Raw genomic sequence first — 24,939 nt, 5'->3', positions numbered from 1 at the left:
AATGCTTGATCACAGTTTATCTAAGCAGTTACTTCATACTTTCATAGGTGCCCCAGCAAATGGCAGCTGATGCCATGGTAGTGTTTGATCAGCAATGGTTTTGCTATCCTTGTCTACCATTCGACAAAGCCGGTGGTACTATCCTTTTCTAGGTCCACAACGATGCCAATTATGTTTTTGACAGTGTAGAAATATAATTAATTAATACAGAGAACTGGCATCGCTATTCTTCTATCTTTATATACTGCCATTATAACGTGGACCTCACAATAGTAGGACTCTCGGCTTGAGTTAAGAGTGAAATTTATAACATAAATGGCCTATACCATGGGATATCTTCTTCTGCTATATTTTCTCTGTAATATGACTATAAATGGATACAGTATTAAAACAATATGATTCAGTATCATCTCGAATTGATACACAACAACGGAATTTGATACAAAACTTCTAAACTTTGAATGAATTGTACAATCCATGGGATATCTTCTTATGCTATCTTTTCTCTATGGTTTTAAATGCTTGATCACAGTTTATCTAAGCAGTTACTTCATACTTTCATAGGTGCCCCAGCAAATGGCAGCTGATGCCATGGTAGTGTTTGATCAGCAATGGTATTGCTATCCTTGTCTATCATTCAACAAAGCGGATAGCGCTATCTCTTTCTCGCTTTGCTCTGTTGCCAGATCGTCTTTCAACAATGTAGATTTGTAATTAATTAACAGAATATTTCATCTTGAATATGAAAATTCATTATGAAATAATTGAAAAATATAATTTCTTGCTTAAAAAATATAATTGATTATTTTAAACGAGAATGAACAGTTAATATTACATCAATAAATCTGTATCAGCTACCGTCTATACAAGGCATTGACAAGACAGAGAATCGGCAACGTTGTTCTATCTTTCTCTACTACCATCATAACGTGGACCTCACTATATCTCTTGCTATTCACATCATCTTTTGCTATCTTTTCTCAATGTTATTATTGACTGCACCTGTGGTGTGAGCATAGACGGTCGCATAGATTTATAGAGTGATGATGTGAGCATAGACGGTCGAGTAGACTTAATAGAGTGGTGATGTGAGCATAGACGGTCGAGTAGACTTAATAGAGTGGTGATGTGAGCATAGACGGTCGAGTAGACTTAATAGAGTGGTGATGTGAGCATAGACGTCGAGTAGACTTAATAGAGTGGTGATGTGAGCATAGACGGTCGAGTAGACTTAATAGAGTGGTGATGTGAGCATAGACGGTCGAGTAGACTTAATAGAGTGGTGATGTGAGCATAGACGGTCGAGTAGACTTAATAGAGTGGTGATGTGAGCATAGACGGTCGAGTAGACTTAATAGAGTGGTGATGTGAGCATAGACGGTCGCGTAGACTTATAGAGTGGTGATGTGAGCATAGACGGTCGAGTAGACTTAATAGAGTGTGATGTGAGCATAGACGGTCAAGTAGACTTAATAGAGTGGTGATGTGAGCATAGACGGTCGAGTAGACTTAATAGAGTGGTGATGTGAGCATAGACGGTCGAGTAGACTTAATAGAGTGGTGATGTGAGCATAGACGGTCGAGTAGACTTAATAGAGTGGTGATGTGAGCATAGACAGTCGAGTAGACTTAATAGAGTGGTGATGTGAGCATAGACAGTCGAGTAGACTTAATAGAGTGGTGATGTGAGCATAGACAGTCGAGTAGACTTAATAGAGTGGTGATGTGAGCATAGACGGTCGAGTAGACAAATATAAAGTGAGGTCCACGTTATAATGGCAGTTTACGATTGAAAATAGTGTTGTTATCCTTGTCTAACATGCAACAAAACAGATAGCGCTATTTCTCTCTAGCTTTGCAATGTTGTCAGTTAACCAGAAATATTTTATTTCACTTTTGACAGTGATTGTACAGGTAGAGAAGTAGACAAACAATCCTCAGCCTCAGGTTCTATTTTGATTTATAACAAAATGCTCAAGTAGAGGAGTCGTATAATTGATTTGAAATGTATTTTTGAATAAATGAAATAATTTTTAGATATTACCGTATGAGAAACACGAATTATACTTGAAATGACACTTTAAAAGTTGATAACTTTGAGACCATCCTAGACTTCGTCCATGCTTCAGTTTACCGGAATAGGTTAGGCCTACACTGGTACTGATATAAATAATATTGAAAGGTTATTTCAGAATTATTTTCATTGAAATTTATCTTATTATAGATAGGATTTATAATTTTCTATTATTTTTGAAATAAATTAAAAAAAAAAATTCTACCGAATAACTTAATTGCTGTTGTTTTGAAGTTCAGATTGGTGTATCACAGCTTTTCAGATTAGAAGCCATTTCAGGTTTGTAAATCTGATCTCAGTTATGAAAGCAAAGTTTAGAATCAAATTATGAAAAAATATATTTTATTGATGAATTTGATTAATTTGACATGCAGTTTATTATTTTATCAAAGGAATTAGTGGGATCAAATTTAATGGGATGAATTGAGTAACAGCTGTGTACACTCAGTGACAAAATGGAGTCAATTTGGCAACGTTGTTCTGCTATCTTCCTTCACTGCCATTATAACGTGGACCTCACTATAGAGTGTTGGTGTGAGTGAGCATAGACGGTGGAGTAGACAAATAGAGTGGTGATGTGAGTGAGCATAGACGGTGTAGTAGACTAATAGAGTGGTGGGGGGTTGACTGACCAGTGGTGTGATGTTAGTCCTGCATCTCCTCTTCGGGCAGCTCGTGTGGGTTGATGATGCCCGGCACCGACATCTGGATGCGACGCTTCTCCTCCTGCGCCTTGCGCAGTGCCTCCTCTCGCTCCTCCAAGAACAAGTCTGAATCGTCCTCGCCCGTGTACTCCTACAAACACACAACATTACAATCAAGCGTGTCTGATAATTTGCGGTGAATGGCAATGCATAATATAGATTTCAATTCAACTTTATCATGTAATTGACCGAGCAAAGTGAGGTCTAAGATTCAAGTCGACGGTTTGGCATTTCTCTTAATGTTTTAATGTTTAAATGTTTGAATGTTTATATGTTGCGCATTTACGGCGAAACGCGGTAATAGATTTTTCGCCACACTGCACAGAAAGCAGCTGTTTTCCAGTCCCTACATAGATCTGAAAGACCTTGTTTGCAGACGACTCTCGTCTGACGTAAGAAACAGGTTTCTTTTCCGGTCTAGGCCAGAAAGTGTTCTCTTTCCAGCCGCTTGGAAGTCCGTAGTTAATAAGTCATCCGCTAGATCGGGCGAGTGTCCACTTTCTTCATCAAAGTCGCCATGATTTCAGTTCGAATTTCGAATCAAACTAATTCAGCATTCGCTTCGCAACCATTTTTATTCGATTATTTATTGTTGATTAGCGCATTCCAAATTTTAAAAAATGCTTGAAGATGACGACGCCCGTGATATTCCAAGTGAAATTTTAAAAGAATCTGAAATCCTGACTGCAAATCTTCTACCACTAAAATCAAGAGATAGGTACGATAACAAGTATTCTTTTCTTTATTTTGTATTCTTTATTTATTTTGTCAGCAATACCTGTAGTGTGGCGGAAAATATCGTTCGCACCACGGGCAAAAATGTTTTTCCGGCTCTCAATCTTTTCTAGTCCTCTGCCTACGGCCTCGGACTTGAAAACCGATTTCGAGCCGGAAAAATCTCATTTTCTACTCTAGGTGCGAAATATACTATTCATGAAATTTGAACACCTGGTCTTTCCCGTTCCAGTTCGCACTCCGGAAAATGTAGACAGAGATGTCTAGTCCTGAAACTATGCCGTCTAGTCGATCGTCTAAGACTAGTAACAACTACTGTTCTGACTCGTTTGAACGACCTTATGGAACACACCCATAGAGAGACTACAAACTTTCAAAATTGTTTTTCAATGTTTTGAATCGAGTTGCGGCACGACTAACCAGTATTCTCGTGCCCTCTGTGGGTTGGGGGAGCTTTGAGTCGAACATCGTACTCAAGAATGTGTTGAAAACCAGAATTCACCCACAGTATCCCTGCTTGTCGTAGGAGGCGACTAAAAGGGACCCCAAGGTAACTCCAGAAGTTGCCTTGCCTTCAAACCCACGGGATCTGCCCCATCAGGGTAGTATCGGAGGGGCAAAAAGAAAAACCCAAGAGACCAGAGATGGGTGACACTCCAGGCACAAATGTAGGTCAAGAGGCTGAGTCGAGGGTGACCAGGTGCCCTAGAGGCAATTTGGAGACCTCTCCTTGAAGCGGGACCTACAAAAAAGCCAGGAGTGGAACTCACGTGGGTCACGAGTTTGTGGGTGGAGAGGCCAAAACTCACCACTGCTCAAAGAAGGGCGGCCATTCAGGCAAAACTTCTTGGGAGAGGTGAGGCTTTTGACCCTGCAGAGTTTCGGAGCGCCAAAAAGGTAAACCCAAGAGACCAGAGATGGGTGAAACTCCAGGCACAAATGTGGGTCAAGAGGCAGAGTCAAGGGTGGCCGGGCGCCCTACAGGCAACTTGACCACCCCTTCCTCAGCGGAAGGACCTAGAAAGAAGGCCAGGAGTGGAACTCATGTAGGTCACGAGGACTAATTAGTCTGAAGAGACTGCCAAGCATATCACACTGGATTGCGACAAGCAAACAGGTGATGAATGGGATGTTAGTATGAGGAAAAACTCCTGGTTCTTGTAAAGGACACATGTATTGGTTTGCCTAACTAACATACTACTTGGGAACACAATAGCTTCGGTTAACGTGTGAGGTTCTTTGAACCTTTGGATCCTTGAATCCGTCCCTTCAAAAACAATAAACAATAAACCAGTACTCTCAGTGTGAACAAACCCATAATGAGATACACTTCTAGTAGAGTACAGCAGTTTAACAATGATTTGAAGCAATTTACGACAGGCGACTTACCCTGATCTGTACGAGGAAGTCGCGCATATGCTCCTTGAAGGCGGGAATGTCCTGGTTGAGGTTGAACATGCCCTGCACGGTGATCTTGATCTGGTTGTCGGTGAGGTGGGGGAAGGCGTTCTTTAGTAGGTTGGCGACAAACTCCTGCACAAACTGCACATTCTCGGCGGGCGTGCCCTGGCCTGTGGGCACTCCCAGCATACTGCACTCGACCAGTCGGAACATGTACGCCAGGATGGTGCAGTGCATGTTCAGGCCTGTCGCAACAAACACAAACAACACGTTAGTTTTAAACAAGGCCAGAATTAATCCAAGTTTAGTTCTCCTCTTTCAGATTATTATATCGATTATTACAGATCATTTTTATCATTGTATCGATAAATAAGTAATTATTTGATTGAATTGTGTAGTGCATGTACAAACCTAACATAACACACACATTAGATTTGATTTTTGGAGTGAGTTTAGTTTTGTTTTTTGGTTTCTAAATTTCTAAATAATTCAATGTTTTCAAGTTTTGAAAACTTTACAGTTTGGTGCAATATTTTTATTCTTTTCGGTTTTCAATCTGATTAAATTCTAAATTTTGGTTTGTATGTTTCTGGACTCAGAATTTGATTCAAAGTGAAGCAACATAACCTACCTTTTAGACATTGGCTTACTACTATCAAAATTCGGAAAGGGAACAGTTTTGTGCTAGGCCTGTTGGTCCATTTCCAATCATGTATTTGATTTGTGCGTTGGTTAATGTAAATTAATTAGTTCCAACTCTAGAATATTCGAAAAAACATTGACAAAGTGCCGAACCGAGAGCTTTCAAAAAACAAGGTGTAAGTTTAATAGAGATAAAAAATATTGACCATTAGAGATTCACTAAAAACTGTTCAAATATTGTATATTTTATACTTTTTTGTTTGTATCTGTTTTTCTACTATTATTTTTATTGTAAAATTGGTGTTGTACCGTTGGAATTTTAATAATCAATTCAAAGCATTGAATTTATTATTGATAGATAAACTGATAACTGACATAGATCACTGATGTTATTAGAGAATGCTGTCGGTTCAAGTATATCTTACTGTAGAATATTATAGCACAAGGCACAGGAATGACCTGATAAGTAAATGCTCATTTTTTCCAAGAAGGGAATAACTTTTTCAAAAATCTTCATTTCATCAACAATACCATGAAGAATGTTTCCTCAAAATTTCATAAATTCATCTCTAACCGTAAATAGTATTCTTAATGGTAATCTTATTCTCTTATGAAAACTTATTATTAAATCATAAAAAATATTTTTTCTTGGCAAATAAAATGTAATTTATCATTTTCGATTAGTATGGACAGTTAATATTCAATCAGATATACTGGTATCAGCTACGGTATCCCCTATAGGAGGCAGTGACAAGGCATAGAATAGTCTGGGTAGTCTGCTAGCAAGTGTAAACCAGCCATCCATCTCTATCAATGCCAGATCAAATTGAGCGTTTTCAGACTGCATTTTTAGACTCGGCAAGACAGGAAGTTCTACCACAGAATACATACAGAATGGAAAGTATCAATCCAACAAATTACATGACGCCAAGACTTGAATGCACCAATACCACGTCACGTGACTGCGCCATCTTGTTAGAAATTAAAATTACCGCTACTGTTTCAAAGCTGAACTTTCTTTCAAGATGGCGGATTTTGGTGTCAGGATACTAGCCGACTTTCCATTCTGTGTATTCTGCGGCTCTACGAATAGCTGATTAGGTTGGTGCCTGAAAAAACGCTTAATATGATCTGGCCCTTGAGAGTTGTACAGGAGAGGCAAGAAAGAGTACTATCTCATTCATCATTATGAGGATGAGGATGGTCTGAAATTGATTTAGGGTGTAAGTGCTTACCGGCAGTGTGTGAGGTGTCAGTGAGCACAGAGAATACATGCTGCAGTATGTCTGTGAAGTAGGTGCAGTAGAAACTCCTGGCCGCCTGCTCGTGTTGCTTCACGTTCAACAGCAGTTGGTACAAAATCTATCAATTGAAAAACAAACACACATTAGTATATTATATTTTACAAACATAAGTTTATTATATTGGGATACTTGTATTACTGATAGCACATGCTTATACAAACTGTAGAATCAACAAAGTTGTAGTAATTATAGGTCGTGAATCACGATCACAAGAATATATTTGCTAATGATTTTGTTTGCTTCTTGTCGGTTAAGTAGGGTTTGCATTGATCAATTTTCCTTTAATTCGAGTTTTCTCAAAGTTTGAGCTGAATGGGCGATTTTGAAAAACTAGTCTCTCATACTGTGCCGTTCTTACACTCTCACCCCAACAAAACAGTAGTCGACAGAAATCAGCTTGAGTTGACAGTGAAATTTGTAACATAAACGACCTATACCATGCAATATCTTCTTATGCTATCTTTTCTCCACGATAGTACTAACTTACTGCAAAATAAACAATATTTTTACCGGTTTGTATAAACAGCTCTAGAGTATTTGTAAAAAAAACTGACCAAGATCTGTTTCATGAAAATCCACATTAAAAATGCAGTGATATAGCAAAAAGGCTCACACACATTGGAGCCTCCAATCAATCATCAGATCCACTTCTTCAACTGTAAGCATTGGTTGAAGAGAAGCATTGACACAAAATATGATAAATAATGGAAACTCGGCTAGTATCCTGTCACAAAAATCCGCCATCTTGTAAGTATGTTCAGCATTGTAATAGTAGGCCTGTAATAGTAGATGGGAGGTTCGGATCACTTTACTGATCCGGATTAATCGGTCTCGTTCACTGCCGCGAGCCAATCAGAAGACCAGGATTTTAATTTCTAATAAGATGGCGCAGTCACTTGACGTGTCTAGTATTCGCGACATGTAAAAAGCATTGGTTGGATAGGCGTTTGATTGATAGTTTCCATTCTGTATGTATTCTGTGGTATTGATGCTATTCAATGTGGAATGCTCACATTCAAAAGTGTTAATGGCTTAACACTCAATGGTTTTAGCACTCAAAAGTGTTAATGTCTTGACACTCCATCACTTAACCACAACGATTATTCTTAACTTGTGACGTAAATTACTATTGTAACTCACATTAAGGCCGGTATCAGCGACATTGCGCATGGTGTGCTTGAACGCCCATATGATGGAGTCGAGCACCAGCTTGAATTGTGCTGGCGGAATGCTGAGGAAGGCCGGGAAGCAGTGGTTGTTGACGGCCTGCAGCAGCAGGTAGAAGTTGGTGCGATGCTCCGGAAACTCCTCAAAGTTCTTGTTGATCATCTCCAGGGTGCACTCGAACACCGCGTCGAAGATTTTCGGCACCTGGCATTAAACAAAACAAATTCATACAATCGTTGAATAACGACACTTGTATAATCAATTTTCAACTAGCTTCTACACTAGCAAGAACAATGCATCAGCAGATAGTCTTCTTCGCATACTATGGATACTTTCAGCTTCCTCTTACCTACGGATTACTGTTCTGGGGCACGTCACCGGATCGTATCAGATTATTTAGAGCACAAAGAACAGTAATTAGAGAAATGCTCAAAAAACCACCTGGAACTCCATGTAGAGAACTATTCCGAGCAACAGGGACGCTCACACCACCTTGCCTGTATATTCTGGAGTCTGTAGCATTTGGTCTCAAGCATGCATCGACGTGGACAAGAGGTGCTGACCTACATAATTATTACACGCGCTCAAGGAACACCTATCGAATACAACAACATAGGACATCGTTCTACAAGAAGAATCCAATTCATAAGAGCCAAAAAATGATCAACTCCCTGCCGCACCATCGTAAGGACATTGACAATAGAGTACAGTTCAAGAAAAAATTAAAGGACTGGCTGGCTGATAAATGTTTTTTCCTCCACCTACTGTCTAAAGTACTTACTTTACTCCCTGAAACATAATACTAAAATGTCACTTTTTCGCTCTCGGTAGTAAAAAACAGAAGAACTTCCTAGGGAGGAAAAGTGACTCAATTTAAATGACATGGGAAGCATCTCTATTCTAGAAACTTACATTGTAATAGGTAAGAAGGTCTAAGCTCAGATGAGGAAGCATATAGAGTAGTCAGTCATTGAGCCAACTAAATTCAATACCTCAACCAGATTATATCAACATATGAAATATATGTTTGTATGCTAAAATTATTACAAACTTCATATCACTATACTAAAAAAATGTATAAATTTTTTTTATATTCCATGCTATTCAAAATACCAGCCAACGAATATTCATTATTAACTAATCAAATTTGAAACGGGAACTTCATCATAGCTGTAGTTGTGGCGGCCATTGTTGTTACAACTTTTGCCGACAGATAGCGCTGTCGGCGGAGAACTGTGATTACAAGCGAGCTGTTTCTGTTTACTTTTTAGATTATGTTGTAACACATTGTTTGGTCACGTAAGTTTTAAAAAATTATTTTATTTGCAGTTTTTATAAAAATGTAGGTGGAGGATAAATGTTGTGTATATCACGAGTGAAAAATGTTTTTTCTCCCTCAGGAAAATTGTAAACTTTAAAAAACAGCACTTTTCACTCTAGATATACAAATAACTATTATGACATGAATGACTTTTTATTGAGATTTTTTTTTTGTTTTGTAATATGTGACGATTGCCAAACAATTTTATTGTTGTACACGCAATGAGTAATGAATTCAAATTCAACTATATAACACCCTGACTGCTTAAACACTGAGAGAACCAGGTGATAGCAAAGTGATGTAAACTGGGATAACTTTGGCGGGTGGTCTGTACGGGTGATCACCTATCATAAAACATAGACACGCGGTAGAAGGTTGATTTTCACAATAGCTTGTCATCCCACCAAATGCCCTGTGATCGGTGCGGCCAGATCGTCAATTGTTGTCAAGTTATAGACCCAGAAACATGACCACCTAGCTTGAGTCTCCCACCAAGTGTTAGTTGCGTAGTTATTAGTTTTTGCAAGCAAAAAGCAAGATTTTAGCATAAATCTAACGAATAATTCAAGTTTATATCTACATCCTCCTAATGAATTTGAATTCTAATTAGAGATCACTCTCTGTGTGGACGGGCCCTATTCCACCTCCACTGTTACAAAAACCTTTGTCTTGAAATGTGAATACTAGCACATTTGTTGGTGATTAGTATAGTATTATAGTGACGTCCACGTTATAATGGCAGTGTACAATTGTACAATTGCTGTCCATTTCTATCACACAACAGAACAGATAGCGCTATCTCTCTCTAGCTATGCAATGTTGTCAGTTGGCCAGAATATTTTATTTTTAATTTTGACAGTGACTGTACAAAAGTAGACTAACAAATTCTCAGCCGCCATTTTTTTCTTCATTCTATCAAAATACTTTGGTACACAAGTCGTATGATTGATTAAAAATGTATTTTTGAAACAATGAAATAATTATAGACATTAACGTATAAGAAACACAAATCAAAATACCTGAAATGACATTTTAAAAGTTGATAACTAATCATCCTAGGCTCAATCCACGCTTCGGTTAGCCTACACGTTTAGATTAGACCTACTCGTACCGGTATAATTAATAATTGAAAGGTTATTTCAGAATTATTTCCAATGAAATTACTCATTTTAAAAAGGATTTCTATTTTTCTATAATTTTTTTTAAGATTTTTGAAATAAAAAAAAATACCTAAGAAATAACTTGATTTCTGTTGTTTTGAAATTCAGATCACAGCTTATCAAATTAACCGCCATTTCAGGTTTGTATAAAAATAAAAATCTGATCTCAGTTATGGAAGCAAATTTTTGAATCAAATTATGAAAAAATATATTTTCTTGATTAATTTGACATTAAATTGATTATTTTATTAAGGAAATGATAATTATTATTAGATAAAATTCAATGGGATTGAGAAACAGCTGTGTACACTCAGTGGCAAAATGGAGAGACTTGGCAACGTTTTTCTCCTATCTTTCCTCACTGCCATTATAACGTGGACCTCACTATAGTATAGTATAGTATAGTATAGTATAGTATAGTATAGTATAGTATAGTATAGTATAGTAAAGTAAAGTAAAGTATAGCATACCTGACTGGTGATATGATCTTCCAGCTTGTTGACAATAGTTGCCATTGCGGAGAGGACCTCGGGCTCGCGGGCGGATGCTACAGAACACCGGTTGTAGTCCATCAGCACTGCGTTCAGCAGCGGCGGAATGAAGTTCTCCAGCACCTAAAACACCAATGCTATCTTACCCAACCGTTCACACAGAAACAACGCAAATTCAAATATGAAACTAATGGTTTGTTATGGACGCTTTCACACAGACGCAACTAAAATTGAAATATGAAACCAATAGTTTGTTATGGACGCTTTCACACAGACTCGAATAAAATGCTATCTTACCCAACCGTTCATACAGAAACAATTCTAAGGCTCAACTCACACTTACGCGACTCAAGTCGAGAAGAGACTGTGACTCTGGTCTCTTCTCGACGCAGCATGTGTTTTCAAATGGTGACACTCAGACCAGTCGATTCTGTCTCCGCGACCACACGACTCTGAGACTAAGTCGAGCGTCGACTCGACATGTTGGTCGAGCCTCGACTTGAGTTGCGAAGTACCATGCATTTTGATGAAAGTTATGTTTTATTATTTTAGATAAGACAATAATTATTATAAAATTTGTTACATGCAAATTAGTGACAAATTAGATCTTATATTTTAAATAAAGTATGGTTAGAAAATAGAGTAGCATGGAACTGACATGGAACTGACAAGTAGTGACAAGGAACGAAAAGTCGTAAGGTCGAGAGACTGGAGGCGTACGATTCGAGTCGAGGTAGTGTGAGTTGAGCCTTATTCAAATGAAACCAATGGTTTGTTACGGGAGCCTTCACAAAGACTAATGAAATTTAAATATGAAAACAATGCTACATTATGGTAGCCTTCATACAGACTCGTGTTAAATTGAAATATATGAAAGCAACCTACAACACCAATGCTATCTTAACCAACCAATCACACAGATGAAACTCCAATTCAAATATGAAACTAATGGTTTGTAACGGACGTTTCACACAGACTGAACTAAAATTGAAATATGAAAACAAACAATGCTATTACCATATACGATACATTACGGACGCTTTCACACAGGCCCAACTTAAATTGAAATATATGAAAGCAACCTACAACACCAATGCTATTTTACCCAACCACTCCTCACACAGATAAAACTCTAATTCAAAATGAAACCAATGGTTTGTTACAGATGATTTCACACAGACGCAACTAGAATTTAAATATGAAACCAATGTTTTGTTATGGACGCTTACACAAAGACGCAACTTAAATTGAAATATATGAAATCAACCTACAACACCAATGCTATCTTACCCAACCACTCCTCACACAGATAAAACTCTAATTCAAAATCAAACCAGAGATGTTACGGGCGCTTTCACACTGGTATAACGATACTTGGTTCGTAATCCGTTATAAATGAAGTTAGACTCCAATTGAAGATGAAACCAATGGTTTGTTACGGGCGCTTTCACACTGGCATAAAGATACTTGGTTTGACCTCGTGGGAATTGTATTTTCACTATTCACTGCCACTATTGTATGCGAATTCAACTTATTTGTGTTGGAGAATATTGTAAACATTTGATGGTCGGTCCTACTGATTTCATTATGAATAATTATTAATAATGTTGAAGTATGACAGTCGTAATGCCCATTGACGGCTTTAATTATATATTCAGGTGGTGGGACCTTCCAGCAAGGGACTCCCCACCAACAAAAGCCATACGAATTTACTTTTTTTTACTAATAATGTTGTGATGAATGACTGACTGGTGCGCCTACCATTTGATGGTCAGTGGAGAGACTGATCCAGTCGGAGATGAGTTTGAGTGTTTCTTTCTTGACGACGCGCATGCTCTTGATGAGCGGCTGCTTGGTGACCACCTCGCCGTTCAGTGCTATCGCCGAGATCAGGTTTGAACCCATGACTTTGTACACATTCAACATGTCCAGGTAGATACGTCCCAGCTGAAATCAATAATCACATTTAATCAATAAACTTATACAAACCACATGGATAATAATTGAAAAATGAACAACAGACGTAGCCTAACAGCCAAACTACATGAAACGTTTTTTCAGGCGTTTTTGCAATAGCGGCTTACAGGTCGGCAAAACAGGAAGCTCTCCGATTGGCTGATTATCAGCTGATTAGGTTGGCGTTCGGGAATCAGCTGATAATCGCCAAAAGTGTTCATAATCAGCCAATCGGAGATCTTCCTGTCCTGCCAACTCATCCGACACAATTACAAAAACGCTTCATGTGGCTTGACCCTTCAACTGGTCCTTTACAAATTTTAGTACAAATATATTCAAAAGAAGACATTGTCTTTCACTTGGTTAGGGTTGGGTTAGTTAGGTTGGGGTAAGTTTCAGTCCAAAAATATACAAACAGGAAAAGTAGAGTTTAGATGAATTGAAAACTGAATCAAATTGCAATAATTGAGTATTTAAATGGGGTTATTACTTGAATGTTTAATTATAGAAAATAACTAGTATCCTTGTGATATTTTAAAATCAAACACAACAAATTTGGACTATTTTCTATAATTAAAATTGGAATAATTACACTCAATTATGTCAGAAGAATCTTTGAATTGAGAAATTTCTTTTGTTTATAATTATTATTAAACGAAATTCCAATTAAATGCTGTAATTCATCCCGAAGACTTCTGCTACTGCAAATATTGACAACAGGGTAAACAGCTACATGGAATTTCGATGAGCACTACTATACAAAAATTATTTGTCGGGAATGACAAATAAGGTTATTCCCGGGCTGACAAATAATTTTTGTATAGTAGCGCTCATCGAATTTCCATCTATAGTAGGGTCCACGTTATAATGGCAGTGTGTGATTTGCAATGGTGTTGCTATCCTTGTCTATCGTTCAACAAAGCAGAAGGCGCTATCTCTTTCAGGCATTGCGATGTTGCCACATCGTTTATCAACAATGTAGAAATTCAACTAATTGACAAAATATTTTATCTCAATCATGAAAATTTATTACTACATCTTTAAAAAATATTTTTTCTTGACAAATAAAATATGATTGAATATTTTCAACAATAATGAACAGTTAAATTCATCAGACATACCAGTATCAGCTGTTTGGTTGGCAAGGCTGACATCTGGCAACTCTTTTTTCCTATCTTCCTACACTGCCATTATAACGTGGACCTCACTATAGCTGTTTACCCGGTTGTCAATATTTGCAGTAGCAGAAGTCTACGGGTTGATTTACAGCATTTGATTGGAATTTCGTTTAATAATAATTACTAATTAATTAGCATTTGAACAATGCAACTTCCAATTTATTTCCATTTATAGTCTTTTGTATATATTATCATGCTCCATTCATGAATTTTACCATGCATAAAGATAATATTGTTTTGATAAGTATTTTATTCTTATTTTTTTCAAAGACTAATATATTGCGCAAATGTTCTCTAATGTGATTGCAGAACACATTAGTGTTTGATAGATGAGTAGACACATGACACATGACTGACAATCTTCATTCTAATCGACCTTAACAATTAAAGTTTGAATCAGCTTTGGGAGGATGCTTGTTGTTTTCATCTGAAATGTATAAATAAATAATTAAGGTTATCTGAATGAGTGAACTTACTTGAGCCACAAAAGGATGCCCCAACGCTTTACAAGCTCTCACGTTCGTTTTCAAAATACCCGCCAGCTGTTTTACACCTTCCGGATCTTTCAAATAATCTACATTCTGAAACCAAAGCAAAATCACTGGTTACAAATCAACATTAGCAATATTTAGAAAAATAACAATTTTCTATAAATTCACAATATACTGCCTCTGTTGTCACATTGCTAAAACTAAAATTTAAAGAAAACTATTGCAATTGCAGTGGCGTAAAAATTGAAGACCTTCTTTTATCAAGATTATTGTCATTAAACTATTAGTATTTATAAAGCATAGAATTTATTTATTTTATTCACAATCACAAATCATATTTAAAATATGATTGGGAGAAGACAACAGGCATAGCCCAAAACTGTCTTCTTCCAAATTTTTACGAATAAAAGTCTCAAAAAAGGAGGTTAGATTTCACTTTTCACTTAATAAAGTTCAATTTACACTTCAAAACTGACTAAACTAAAAATTTTAAAACAAATTAACAAAGATATTTCACTCAAATCTCTATAAATTGGAAATTTTTGAGTAATTTTACAAAATTTTGAGCCAGAAAAGAAACACAACTTCACTATTAGCACAGCTGATAATAGAGGTCCAGCATTCAAACCCAGTTACTAACAAAAGTTTTTATCCAGGTAACTCCAGTGTTATCGGATAAACACGTTGAACTGTTTGTGAAGTATGGACAGTCGAAGTCTCAAATGATATATTCAGGTCAGGTGGAACCTTCCCGTAAGGGACTCCCCACTAACAAAAAGCCATAAGAATTTACGTTTTATTATAAAGCATAACAATAAACTTCAACTAATTGAAGGCAATTTTATAAAAAAGTTGCATCTCTGTTCACTTACTTTGGCTGCATGGTTGATAATTTCATCCCAAATTTGATTTGGAAGTCGCATGTACTTTTCTATGAGCACTTCTTGTTGCACTTGATCTACCTGAGCACTGATCATGTGACCCACCGCCTCGTAGAACGTATGAACCTACAACAGACCAACACAATCAACATTTCATCTAAAAGTGTATTAGAAAACTAACACAATATATTTTTCCTTCAGTTACCTTGAAAAGTGGCCAATGCTGCACTGATTACAGAACGCAAAGAATCACTTTTCCGCTCTAGTGCGGGAAAAATTTTTTCCTCCACCTACTGTCTAAAGTAGTTACTTTACTCCCTGAAACATAATACTAAAGTGTCACTTTTTCGCTCTCGGTAGTAAAAAACAGAAAAACTCCCTAGGGAGGAAAAGTGACTCCATTTGAATAACATGGGAAGCATCTCTATTTTAAAAACTTACATGGTAATAGGTTAGAAGGTTAAGCTCAGATGAGAAAGCGTAATAGAGGTGTCTGTCATTGAGTCAACTGAATTCAATACCACAACCAGAAATTTGATCAACTCGTGAAATATATGTTTGTATGATATTATATTCTTGATCTGGAGTCAACCATTTTTGGTAGCCTGCCCAGCTGATATAATTGTTACAACTTTGGCCGATAGATAGCGCAATCGGCAGTGCCAATCAGACAACCGGGTTTTAGGTTTTAGATTTTAGGTTATATTGTTAGGAAACATTGTCACCAATACGTAAGTTATTAGAATGATTTAATTTGCAGTTTCTATAAAAAAATGTAGATTAGGAAAAATGTTGTGTACATCACGAGCGAAAAAACTTTTTCTCCCTCAGGAAAATTGTTGCCCTCGGCTTCGCCTCGGGCTTCAAACTTTTTCCCACAGGGAGAAAAAGTCGTACTTTTCACTCTAGATATACAAATAAATATTTCTGCACTCCATATTTGCAACATGGCAATGCAAAATAGTTAGTAGGTTATATGGAGCACCAGTGCAGCAAAATCGAGAAAACCTCGCCTACGGTTCGGGCGTAAACGTTTCTTTCGGTGCAGCAAACTGTCAATTTGCGAACTAGTTGCACAAATAACTATTTTGTCATAGTCATTCAATCTCAGCTGTTTTCCATGCATGAAATCAAGCCGGTAAACAACTGTTTGCAGAACAAATAAACATATAATTCTCATTACAGCATACTCTACTGTAATGAAACCAAATGTTTTCTTTACAGCCGATTATGTTTCCTAGTTCCTAAATAGGAACAGCAAAACTGCTACAAAAAACCACCTTCAGCGCTCCAGGTGGAAGGAAGTTTTGTCAACTTCCACAAAATTCCTGATTCGGAGTTTGTAAACTAGGTTATGTTTATAGAATGCATGTAGTAACTTCAGCACAAGTAGGTAATGTTTTCTATTTCTCAATTATTCTTCTTTAGATTATTATGACAAGAAAAATGTACGTTACTTGGATGTGAATGTCTTTTGCAGTGCTCAAATGAAATTCTAGTCTCGGCCAACGCCTCGACTAGAAACACCATTCTCGCCTGCAAAAGGCCCCTTCCCGTCATCATGACCTAAGATACTATAACAACATTTAATCTGAAAATGTATTGGAAAACGAATACTCCAGAAATAACTAAAGACCATAGAGAAAAGATAACATAAGAAGACATCCCATCGTATGGTAGTTATGTATGCCAAGTAGTTATGTTCCAAATTTCAAGCCGATTTTTCTTAATGTTTCAGCTTACCAAGAGCTTTTCCATAGTTATATAAACTACAAAACAGTACAGAGTACAGAGTGGGGCAGAGCCGCCCCAACTCGATTGACAAGTTTGGAAGGGTTATAAGTAATGAATCGTCCAAATTAGAAAAAAAAACAGATTAAATGGGTTTAATTCAGTTGAAAGGCAGTTTTTATTGGTAATTTTTGAAAATTATATCAGTTGAATGGCGGCTATCAGCAGCAATACACTGATGCAGCGCATTTTCAAAGTTTTAAACCACATTCTGGCACATTGCGATTGGTAAGGCCTGGATCTCTTCTCTGATTCGCTCCTTTAGTTCTTCCAAGGTGTGTGGGCGATTTTCGAAAACTTTACTTTTGGAGTAAACCCATAGAAAAAGATCGCATATGCTTGAATCGGTTGATCATGCTGGTGATAGTTGTTTGAGAATGGCAACAACACCGTCAATGTCACCTCCCACAATGTGATGACAATGTTACTTAAGAGCGTTTCTGCACCCCAAATTGGAAGAACTTGCTGAGGAACATTACTTGGAAGAAATATGGTTTTAGCAGGATGAAGCTACAGCCCACACAGGGCGCATTTCAATGAATTTGTTGAGACAAATATTCCCAGGGCGGCTTATCTCACTAAGGGCCGTTTGCACAGTGTAAGTTTAAGCTAAAGCTTAAACCAAATCTGGATTTTTTTTAGTTTAAACTAAAACTCCGTTTGCACAGCATCAGTTTAAACTCTGTATTGAGTTTAAACTCTGGGAAAGTTTAAACCTCCAAAGCAGGAGGTTTAAACCACGGTATTTAGATGAAACGGTAGGGGTCATGAGATGTGTGCGCAGTGGCCAGCCAGCTAGATTGCGTCATCGCCACCAACCGAGGTTTTTAACACCTATTGACAATCTATGAAACTTATTTGTTAAAAACAGATGATTGGATATAAAAAATGACGTCAGCTACACCGGAAATTTAGCGCAAACATGCGCGTGACACCTACCGTCTTCTTCTATCTACCGTGGTTTAAACCAAATAATTTGGATTAACTTGACATCTGTAAAGATTTCATGGGGAAACAGCTGATAGTAAATTATTTTTCGACGGTTGTTTTTAATGTTTCTGTAGACGATAATAATTATTTAGGTTATAGTGAATCATTATTGATAGAATTGACAGGAATTGATAGAAGTTTTTAATGCGATTCATAGAGATGACTGCAAAGAAATTTTGGAACTGAGAAAAATTGGGCAAAAACGAATCATTTAAATTTCTGGGATGATAGAGAATTTTTCAAGGGTTTTGCTTGAGTAAAGCAAGTGTCAATTTAGTATTTGATTAAATAAACCACTTGATAGAAAATAAGACAATTTTATCAGTGGTCTTTGATCAGAAAACATGTTTTTAATAACACATAACTGAAATATTTTGCTTTCAAGAGATTTCTAATAAACGAGGAAGATCATAGTAGATTTAAGCGTAAGAAAATAACTTTTTATCTTACATTCTAAAATATATTTTCTGGTGCCAACTAAATATAAGTTTGTATCTAATAGTAATATACCATTTTTTGAATAATTTCTTGATTGGGTACTTGAGTATTAAACGGAGGCCACTATTACGAAACGCGCCGCGGCACTTATAGAAGGTTAAATTGTTATAGATGTTGTAGTAGAACTATTCTAGTATTGTTGTGAGTCGAGCGTTATCAGATGGGTCATGTGTCTACTCGCAAAATCCCCTCCTGCTATACGTGTTTCAATAATGAGTGACGTGATTTTGTTGTGGGATTTACCTCGAAATGAAGAGGATAGTGTAAGTTTCTTTCAAGAATGGCATCTTTTGCCTTCAGTGAAATTGTGTGTTAACGACCACGAAATGAAGTTGTATTTCGGTAAGGAATATCCATTCTGGCAGTGCAATGTACATTCGTGTCGTAAAAAGCGTGTCGTTAAACGGCCTCCGTTTAATACTCAAGTACCCTTGATTGCTTTTCACTTTTATTACCATACAGCTTACAGCTCTGTGGATTTTGAACAAGGAAATAGTAGCTACATAACCTCAATTTACTGATGGTTTGTAAACAAATAACAAATTTCCTGTAAAAATCAGCCTTATGATATTATAAACGATGACATTCTATTACCAACTTAACGCTAAACTAGTTTAACTAAACTGGATTAGTAAATGCACTGAGAAAACCGATTCAAGTTTAAACTTTCAGATTAACTTAAACTCGATTAACTTAATCGAGTTTAGCAATTTATACTGTGCAAACGGCCCTAAGGGTGGATTTGAGATGGCCGGCACGCTCACCCGATTTAAGTATATGCGATATTTTTCCCACGCACCTTGGAAGAACTAAAGGACCAGGCCTTACCAATCGCAGTGTGCCAAAATTCGTTTTAAAACTTTAAAAATACTCTACATCAGTGTATTGCTGCTGATGGCCGCCATTCAACTGATATAATTTTCAAAAATTGACAGTAAAAACTACATTTCAAACTGAATTGAACCCATTGAAGAATTTTTTTCTAAGTTGACGTTCATTACTTAAACGGTTCATTACTTATAACCCTTCCAAACTCGTCAATCGAGTTGGGGCGGCTCTGCCCCACCCTGTCCTATTCCATAGTTTATATAACCGAAAATCTGAAACATGAAGAAAAGATAGCATAAGGAGATATCCCATGGCATAGGGCGTTTATGTTGCAAATTACATTGTTAACTCAAGCCGATAGTCCTAGTATAGTTGTTTTTCGTTGAGCTATCTGACGCTGGTAGTCTTTCATACTGTACCTTTTTTAAAATTTCAAACTGAATTGAACCCATTGAAGATTTATTTTCTAAGTTGAACGGTTCATTACTTATAATCCTTCCAAACTAGTTAATCGGCTCTGCCCCACCCTGTACTATGTGGAGCCATGCAGGAAGGTGGGAAAGTTGTCTATTTGTGATGAAGATGCAGAGGAAAGAGAGATGAGGTCAGGTTGGGCTGGACGTACCTGTTGCGAGTGCAGATCGCATATGATGGTGTTGATGGTGCCGAGTATTTCGTCGATGAAGGGCACCACCTCCCCCGTCTGCACCATCACAAAGTGACGCTTGCACTTGATCGCTATCTTTATGAATGTGTCACAAGCCATGTCCTGCACACCGTCGTGTGTCTCTGCACAAACAAACAAACAATCAAACACTAGACAATCTGAAAGCTCGCACATCTGAGACACTTCCACGAAAACTATAGTGAGGTCCACGATATAATGGCAGTGAAGACAGATAGGAGAAAAACGTTGCCGTTCGACGGTATAGACGGTAGCTGATACATGTTTATTGATGTAATATTAACTACTGTTCATTCTCGTTTAAAATAAACAATTATATTTTATTAAGCAAGAAATTATATTTTTCAATTATTTCATCATGAATTTACATAATCAAGATTAAATATTTTGTTGATTACTTATCAATTCTACATTGTTGAAAGACGATCTGACAACAAAGCAAAGCGAGAAAGAGATAGCCCAATCCGCTTTGTTGAATGATAGACAAGGATAGCAATACCATTGCTAGTCAAACACTGCCATTATAACGTAGACGTCACTATAGATACCGGCAAAACTTGACAATCAAATCAAATTCTTTATTTACACATTATCGTGCAAGTTAGTTGCATCAAGATTTTGGAGTTGAAATTGTGTTTAAATCAAATCATTAACTCTACATAACCTCTGGACTGTTTATTTAAAATTGAGGTTGAAAGCAGTTTTGGGTGAATGCCTGTTGTTTACACCTGAATTGTATCTATTGTCTATGAATAAATAAATCAAACAGTGTATCGTCAAAGTACAAATTAAATCATAAAACATGTATTGAGCTATAAAGTAGGCTAGTCCATCAATCATCAGAGTATACGGGCCAAGCCACACGAAGCGTTTTAAGGCATTTACAGTCTAGTCTAGTCCACAAGCCAGGAAGCTCACCGATTCGTTGATTAACAACTGATTCCAAACACCAAAATTGAAAATAGACCAACGTATTTTTATTTACCAACAAATAGGCTACAAAGCTACAGTGCAAGTACAAAGGGCCAAGCCACATGAGGCTTTTTTCAGACGAGTCGGCAGGGCAGGAAGCTCTCCGATTGGCTGATCATCAGCTGATCTTCGAATGACAACCTAATCAGCCAATCGGAGAGCTTCTTCCTGCCCTGCCGACTCGTCTGAAAACACCTGTATGGTAGGTGATCGAAATTATCCATTTGATTTAGTAGGAAAGCCGCTTGGTTGCGCCAGCATTGTGAGGCCGGGTTATCATGGATCACGTCGATTCCGGAAGTCGGACGTCTTTAATTTCTCGTCATCATTCACGCACAAAATCATCACTCATAACGTTTCTTGCATAAGCTTCATATGAATCATTCTTCGTTAGATTTATGCTAAACTATTGCATTATGCTTGCAAAAACGAGTAACGCAATGCAACTAACATTTGAATGAATGAATTTATTTACTTGGCGGTAGACTCCTCAAGTGAGGCTGCCATGTGTCTGGATCTCAGGCTCAACTCACACTTACGCGACTCAGGTCGAGAAGAGACTCGACTCTGCATGTGTTTTCAAATGGTGACGTCGCGGAGACTAGAATCGACTGGTCTGAGTGTCACCATTTGGAAACACATGCTCTCGACTAGAGTCGAGTCTCTTCACGACCTGAGTCGCATAAGTGTGAGTTGAGCCTAACTTGACAGCAATTGGCGATCTGGCCGCACCGATTACAGGGCGTTTGAAGGGGATGATAGGCTGTTCAGCTCTCTGAAAATCACCCCTACCGCTTTTCTGTGTCTGATGAAAAAATCTGGTGTGGTACAACACTCACACAACTTTCCTTGCTCATTGAACTGTGAGCCTCATTCTTAAACGAGACTAATTAAGGGGAATAACATAATGACGATTGGCGGCAACATATTTGAAACTATGATCAGACTACTGTATATGTATATATATATAATTGTTTTCAGAGTACTTTTTCCTTTGTGTAAATTGTTAAATTCGATTATTTTTTTAAAAGTCGTCAAAATAGCTGTTCTACAGATGAAATATCTCGACTATGTGTTCTTTTTATAAACTGCTCTACCTACCTACCTCATGCACGAGAAGGACAAAAGACTCAGTTTACAAAGCCCATTTCTCAAGGATGGGGTGGACTCCATTAGTTTCCCTGGAGATAGACTCATTCCAGTTGATAGAGCTGATAAATAACTATACAGGGTATGAATTTGAAATAAATCAGTAAAGTCATTTTTGGGAAATCGTAAAAACGTGTATTTTTAGTAACTATCCGCCATTTTTCTCAAGAATATTACGGAGCTCCTGCCATTTTTCTAGAAATGAGACTCATGTCAGTTGATAGGGCTTATAAATAGCTACCCATGGTATAAATTTGAAGAAAATCGTTAGAGCCGTTTTCGAGAAAACCGTGAAAAACATGGTTTTTTAGTAATTATCCGCCATTTTTCTCAAGAATATTACGGAGCTCCTGCAATTTTCACAGAAATGAGACTCATGTCAGTTAATAGGGCTTATAAATAGCTACCCATGGTAGAAATTTGAAGAGAATCGTTAGAGCAGTTTTCGAGAAAACAGTAAAAAACATGGGTTTTTAGTAATTATCCGCCATCTTGAATTGAATTTTATTGAATTTCTTTCTCATGGTATAAGGACCCTAAGTTTAATATTTCAAGTCAATCGGTTAATTGGGAATGGGGTTATCGTGTTCACAGACATACACACATACACACACACAGACCAACACCCAAAAATCATGTTTTTGGACTCAGAACCTTGAAACGTATAGAAAACTTGAAATTGGGGTACCTTAATTTTTTTTGGAAAGCAATACTTTCCTTACTTATGGTAGTAGGGCAAGGAAAGTAAAAATGACCTTCGTACTAAAATCATTACAAGCAGAATGCCACTGACCGTGCATAAACTCGAAGAGTTTGTTGACAACTGTCTTGAGGAACTTCCAGTGCGCCTTGAGGAAGCGCGGATACTGGCCGACGACGTACATAATGTTAGAGGCTATGATGGCCTTGTTGTCTTTGCCCTTCTTCTGTTCACACAGCCCCAGCAGGTCTTTGATCACAGTCACCAGGAACCGCTTCTCGTCATCTTCGTGCATCGCGCCCGAAATGCTGCCAATCGCCCAGCACAACTACAACACACACAATGAATCATGAAAATTACAAGATAAAACACCATTCAAACAATCATGAACATAACAAATGGAAATATAACCTTAAAATTCTGTGGATCGCCCAGCTCAACTACAACAAACAATTTCATAGTTGAAAAACCACGAAGTTTACAACAATCATTTTATGATTATGTGTGTTCATAGTTCATCATTTATAAACAAATAAATACGTCGCGGAGACTAGAATCGACTGGTCTGAGTGTCAACATTTGGAAACACATGCTCTCGACTAGAGTCGAGTCTCTTCTCGACCTGAGTCGCGTAAGTGTGAGTTGAGCCTTATGGACCAATAAATATATTCTTTGTAATGAAGTGTCAAAGTCGATAGTCACTCAACAATGTATATCTTGTCATTCAATCAACTTATATATATATAAATAATATTTTATTCGTGTCTTATTTTGTCCAGTCATCTTAACACTCACTATATAGGACACCCATTAATTCTAATGAACTGAAATGGTTTATTGAATGACCTAGAAACCATAGACGTCTTAATGTGACACCATTTTTGTGACTCACCGTGTTGAGGTTCTTCCAGGACCACTCGGTGCCGTTGACCTGGTTCTGGAGCTTCTCGGTCATGACTCGCTCGGTGTCGGCATAGTCCAAGTGCGTCAGATAGACGAGCGTCTCGCGCATGTTCTTGTACAGGTTGATCGAGTCAGTGTCCTTCATGAACTCTCTCACCACCTCCCCGTTGTCGTTCTCCACCACCAGCACCTCCTCCGGCTTTGCCATGCGGCTGATCATTATGTATCGAACCTGCAAACACAAAAAACAATCAGTACATTATTTACAGTAGAGCACCAATTATCCGGAAATCGGATGACATCTGTTCTCTAAATTCGAGCAATTCATCAAAGTTTTGAAATTTGGTGAACTCGTATAGGGTGAACTTTCCGAAACTTTCATAAATTCCTCGAATTTACAGTACAGGTCCGGTCAGTTGCTCGATATATATGAAAATTCACATTATAATGCTTCTCCTTCTCATTCTCTTTTCCCTTCCTCTTCTTTTTTTTACCAAATGTCGAACAGCTTGCAACTGTTACTTCATAATCGATCAATTTCCGAAAGTTGTGAACTCCAATAGGGTGAATTTTCCAAAAACGTGATAAATTGCTCGGATTTAGAGTACAGGCCCCGTCAGTTGTTCGATATATATATGAAAATTCACCTTATACACCTTCTTTCTCTATCTCCTTCTCCTTCTTCTTCCCCTCCTCCAGCTTTTTCTTCAACAACTGTTCTCACCTTTCTCATTTACCGTTTCTACAGTTCTCATTCTTCACATTTGGGACCGGATTCCGAGCTCGGGATTTAGCTAAGTTCTAGACTTTAAACAGCTGGAGTAAGAAAATTGTCTTTCCCAAACGGGGCGTAGTCGTAGTCAAAGTCACGCTTGAATTAAATTTCAAAAAACTAGAAAATTAGACACAAAATAAAAT

At 37.5% G+C, this 24,939-nt stretch overlaps 1 protein-coding gene across 1 annotated transcript in view; it reads right to left on the bottom strand.

The window, feature by feature from the left end:
- Positions 1-24,939, bottom strand: part of LOC111047279 (exportin-1-like) — a 54,059-nt gene that overhangs the window by 4,110 nt on the left and 25,010 nt on the right. Inside the window, exons 10-20 of the mRNA XM_039429845.1 lie at positions 24,011-24,253; positions 23,212-23,446; positions 20,238-20,401; positions 15,497-15,631; positions 14,610-14,714; positions 12,761-12,946; positions 10,979-11,122; positions 8,001-8,231; positions 6,792-6,918; positions 4,903-5,159; positions 2,707-2,869 (exon numbers count right to left, since the gene is read on the bottom strand). Coding sequence (XP_039285779.1) covers positions 2,720-2,869; positions 4,903-5,159; positions 6,792-6,918; positions 8,001-8,231; positions 10,979-11,122; positions 12,761-12,946; positions 14,610-14,714; positions 15,497-15,631; positions 20,238-20,401; positions 23,212-23,446; positions 24,011-24,253 — 1,977 coding nt within the window. The 3' untranslated portion in view covers positions 2,707-2,719. The remainder of the gene's footprint in view (positions 1-2,706; positions 2,870-4,902; positions 5,160-6,791; positions 6,919-8,000; positions 8,232-10,978; positions 11,123-12,760; positions 12,947-14,609; positions 14,715-15,496; positions 15,632-20,237; positions 20,402-23,211; positions 23,447-24,010; positions 24,254-24,939) is intronic.

The sequence above is a fragment of the Nilaparvata lugens genome, chromosome 5 (genome assembly GCF_014356525.2).
Source record: "Nilaparvata lugens isolate BPH chromosome 5, ASM1435652v1, whole genome shotgun sequence".
NCBI lineage: Eukaryota > Metazoa > Arthropoda > Insecta > Hemiptera > Delphacidae > Nilaparvata > Nilaparvata lugens.
Note: the sequence above shows the minus strand (reverse complement) of the source record. Positions and strands in the feature narration are given on the sequence as shown.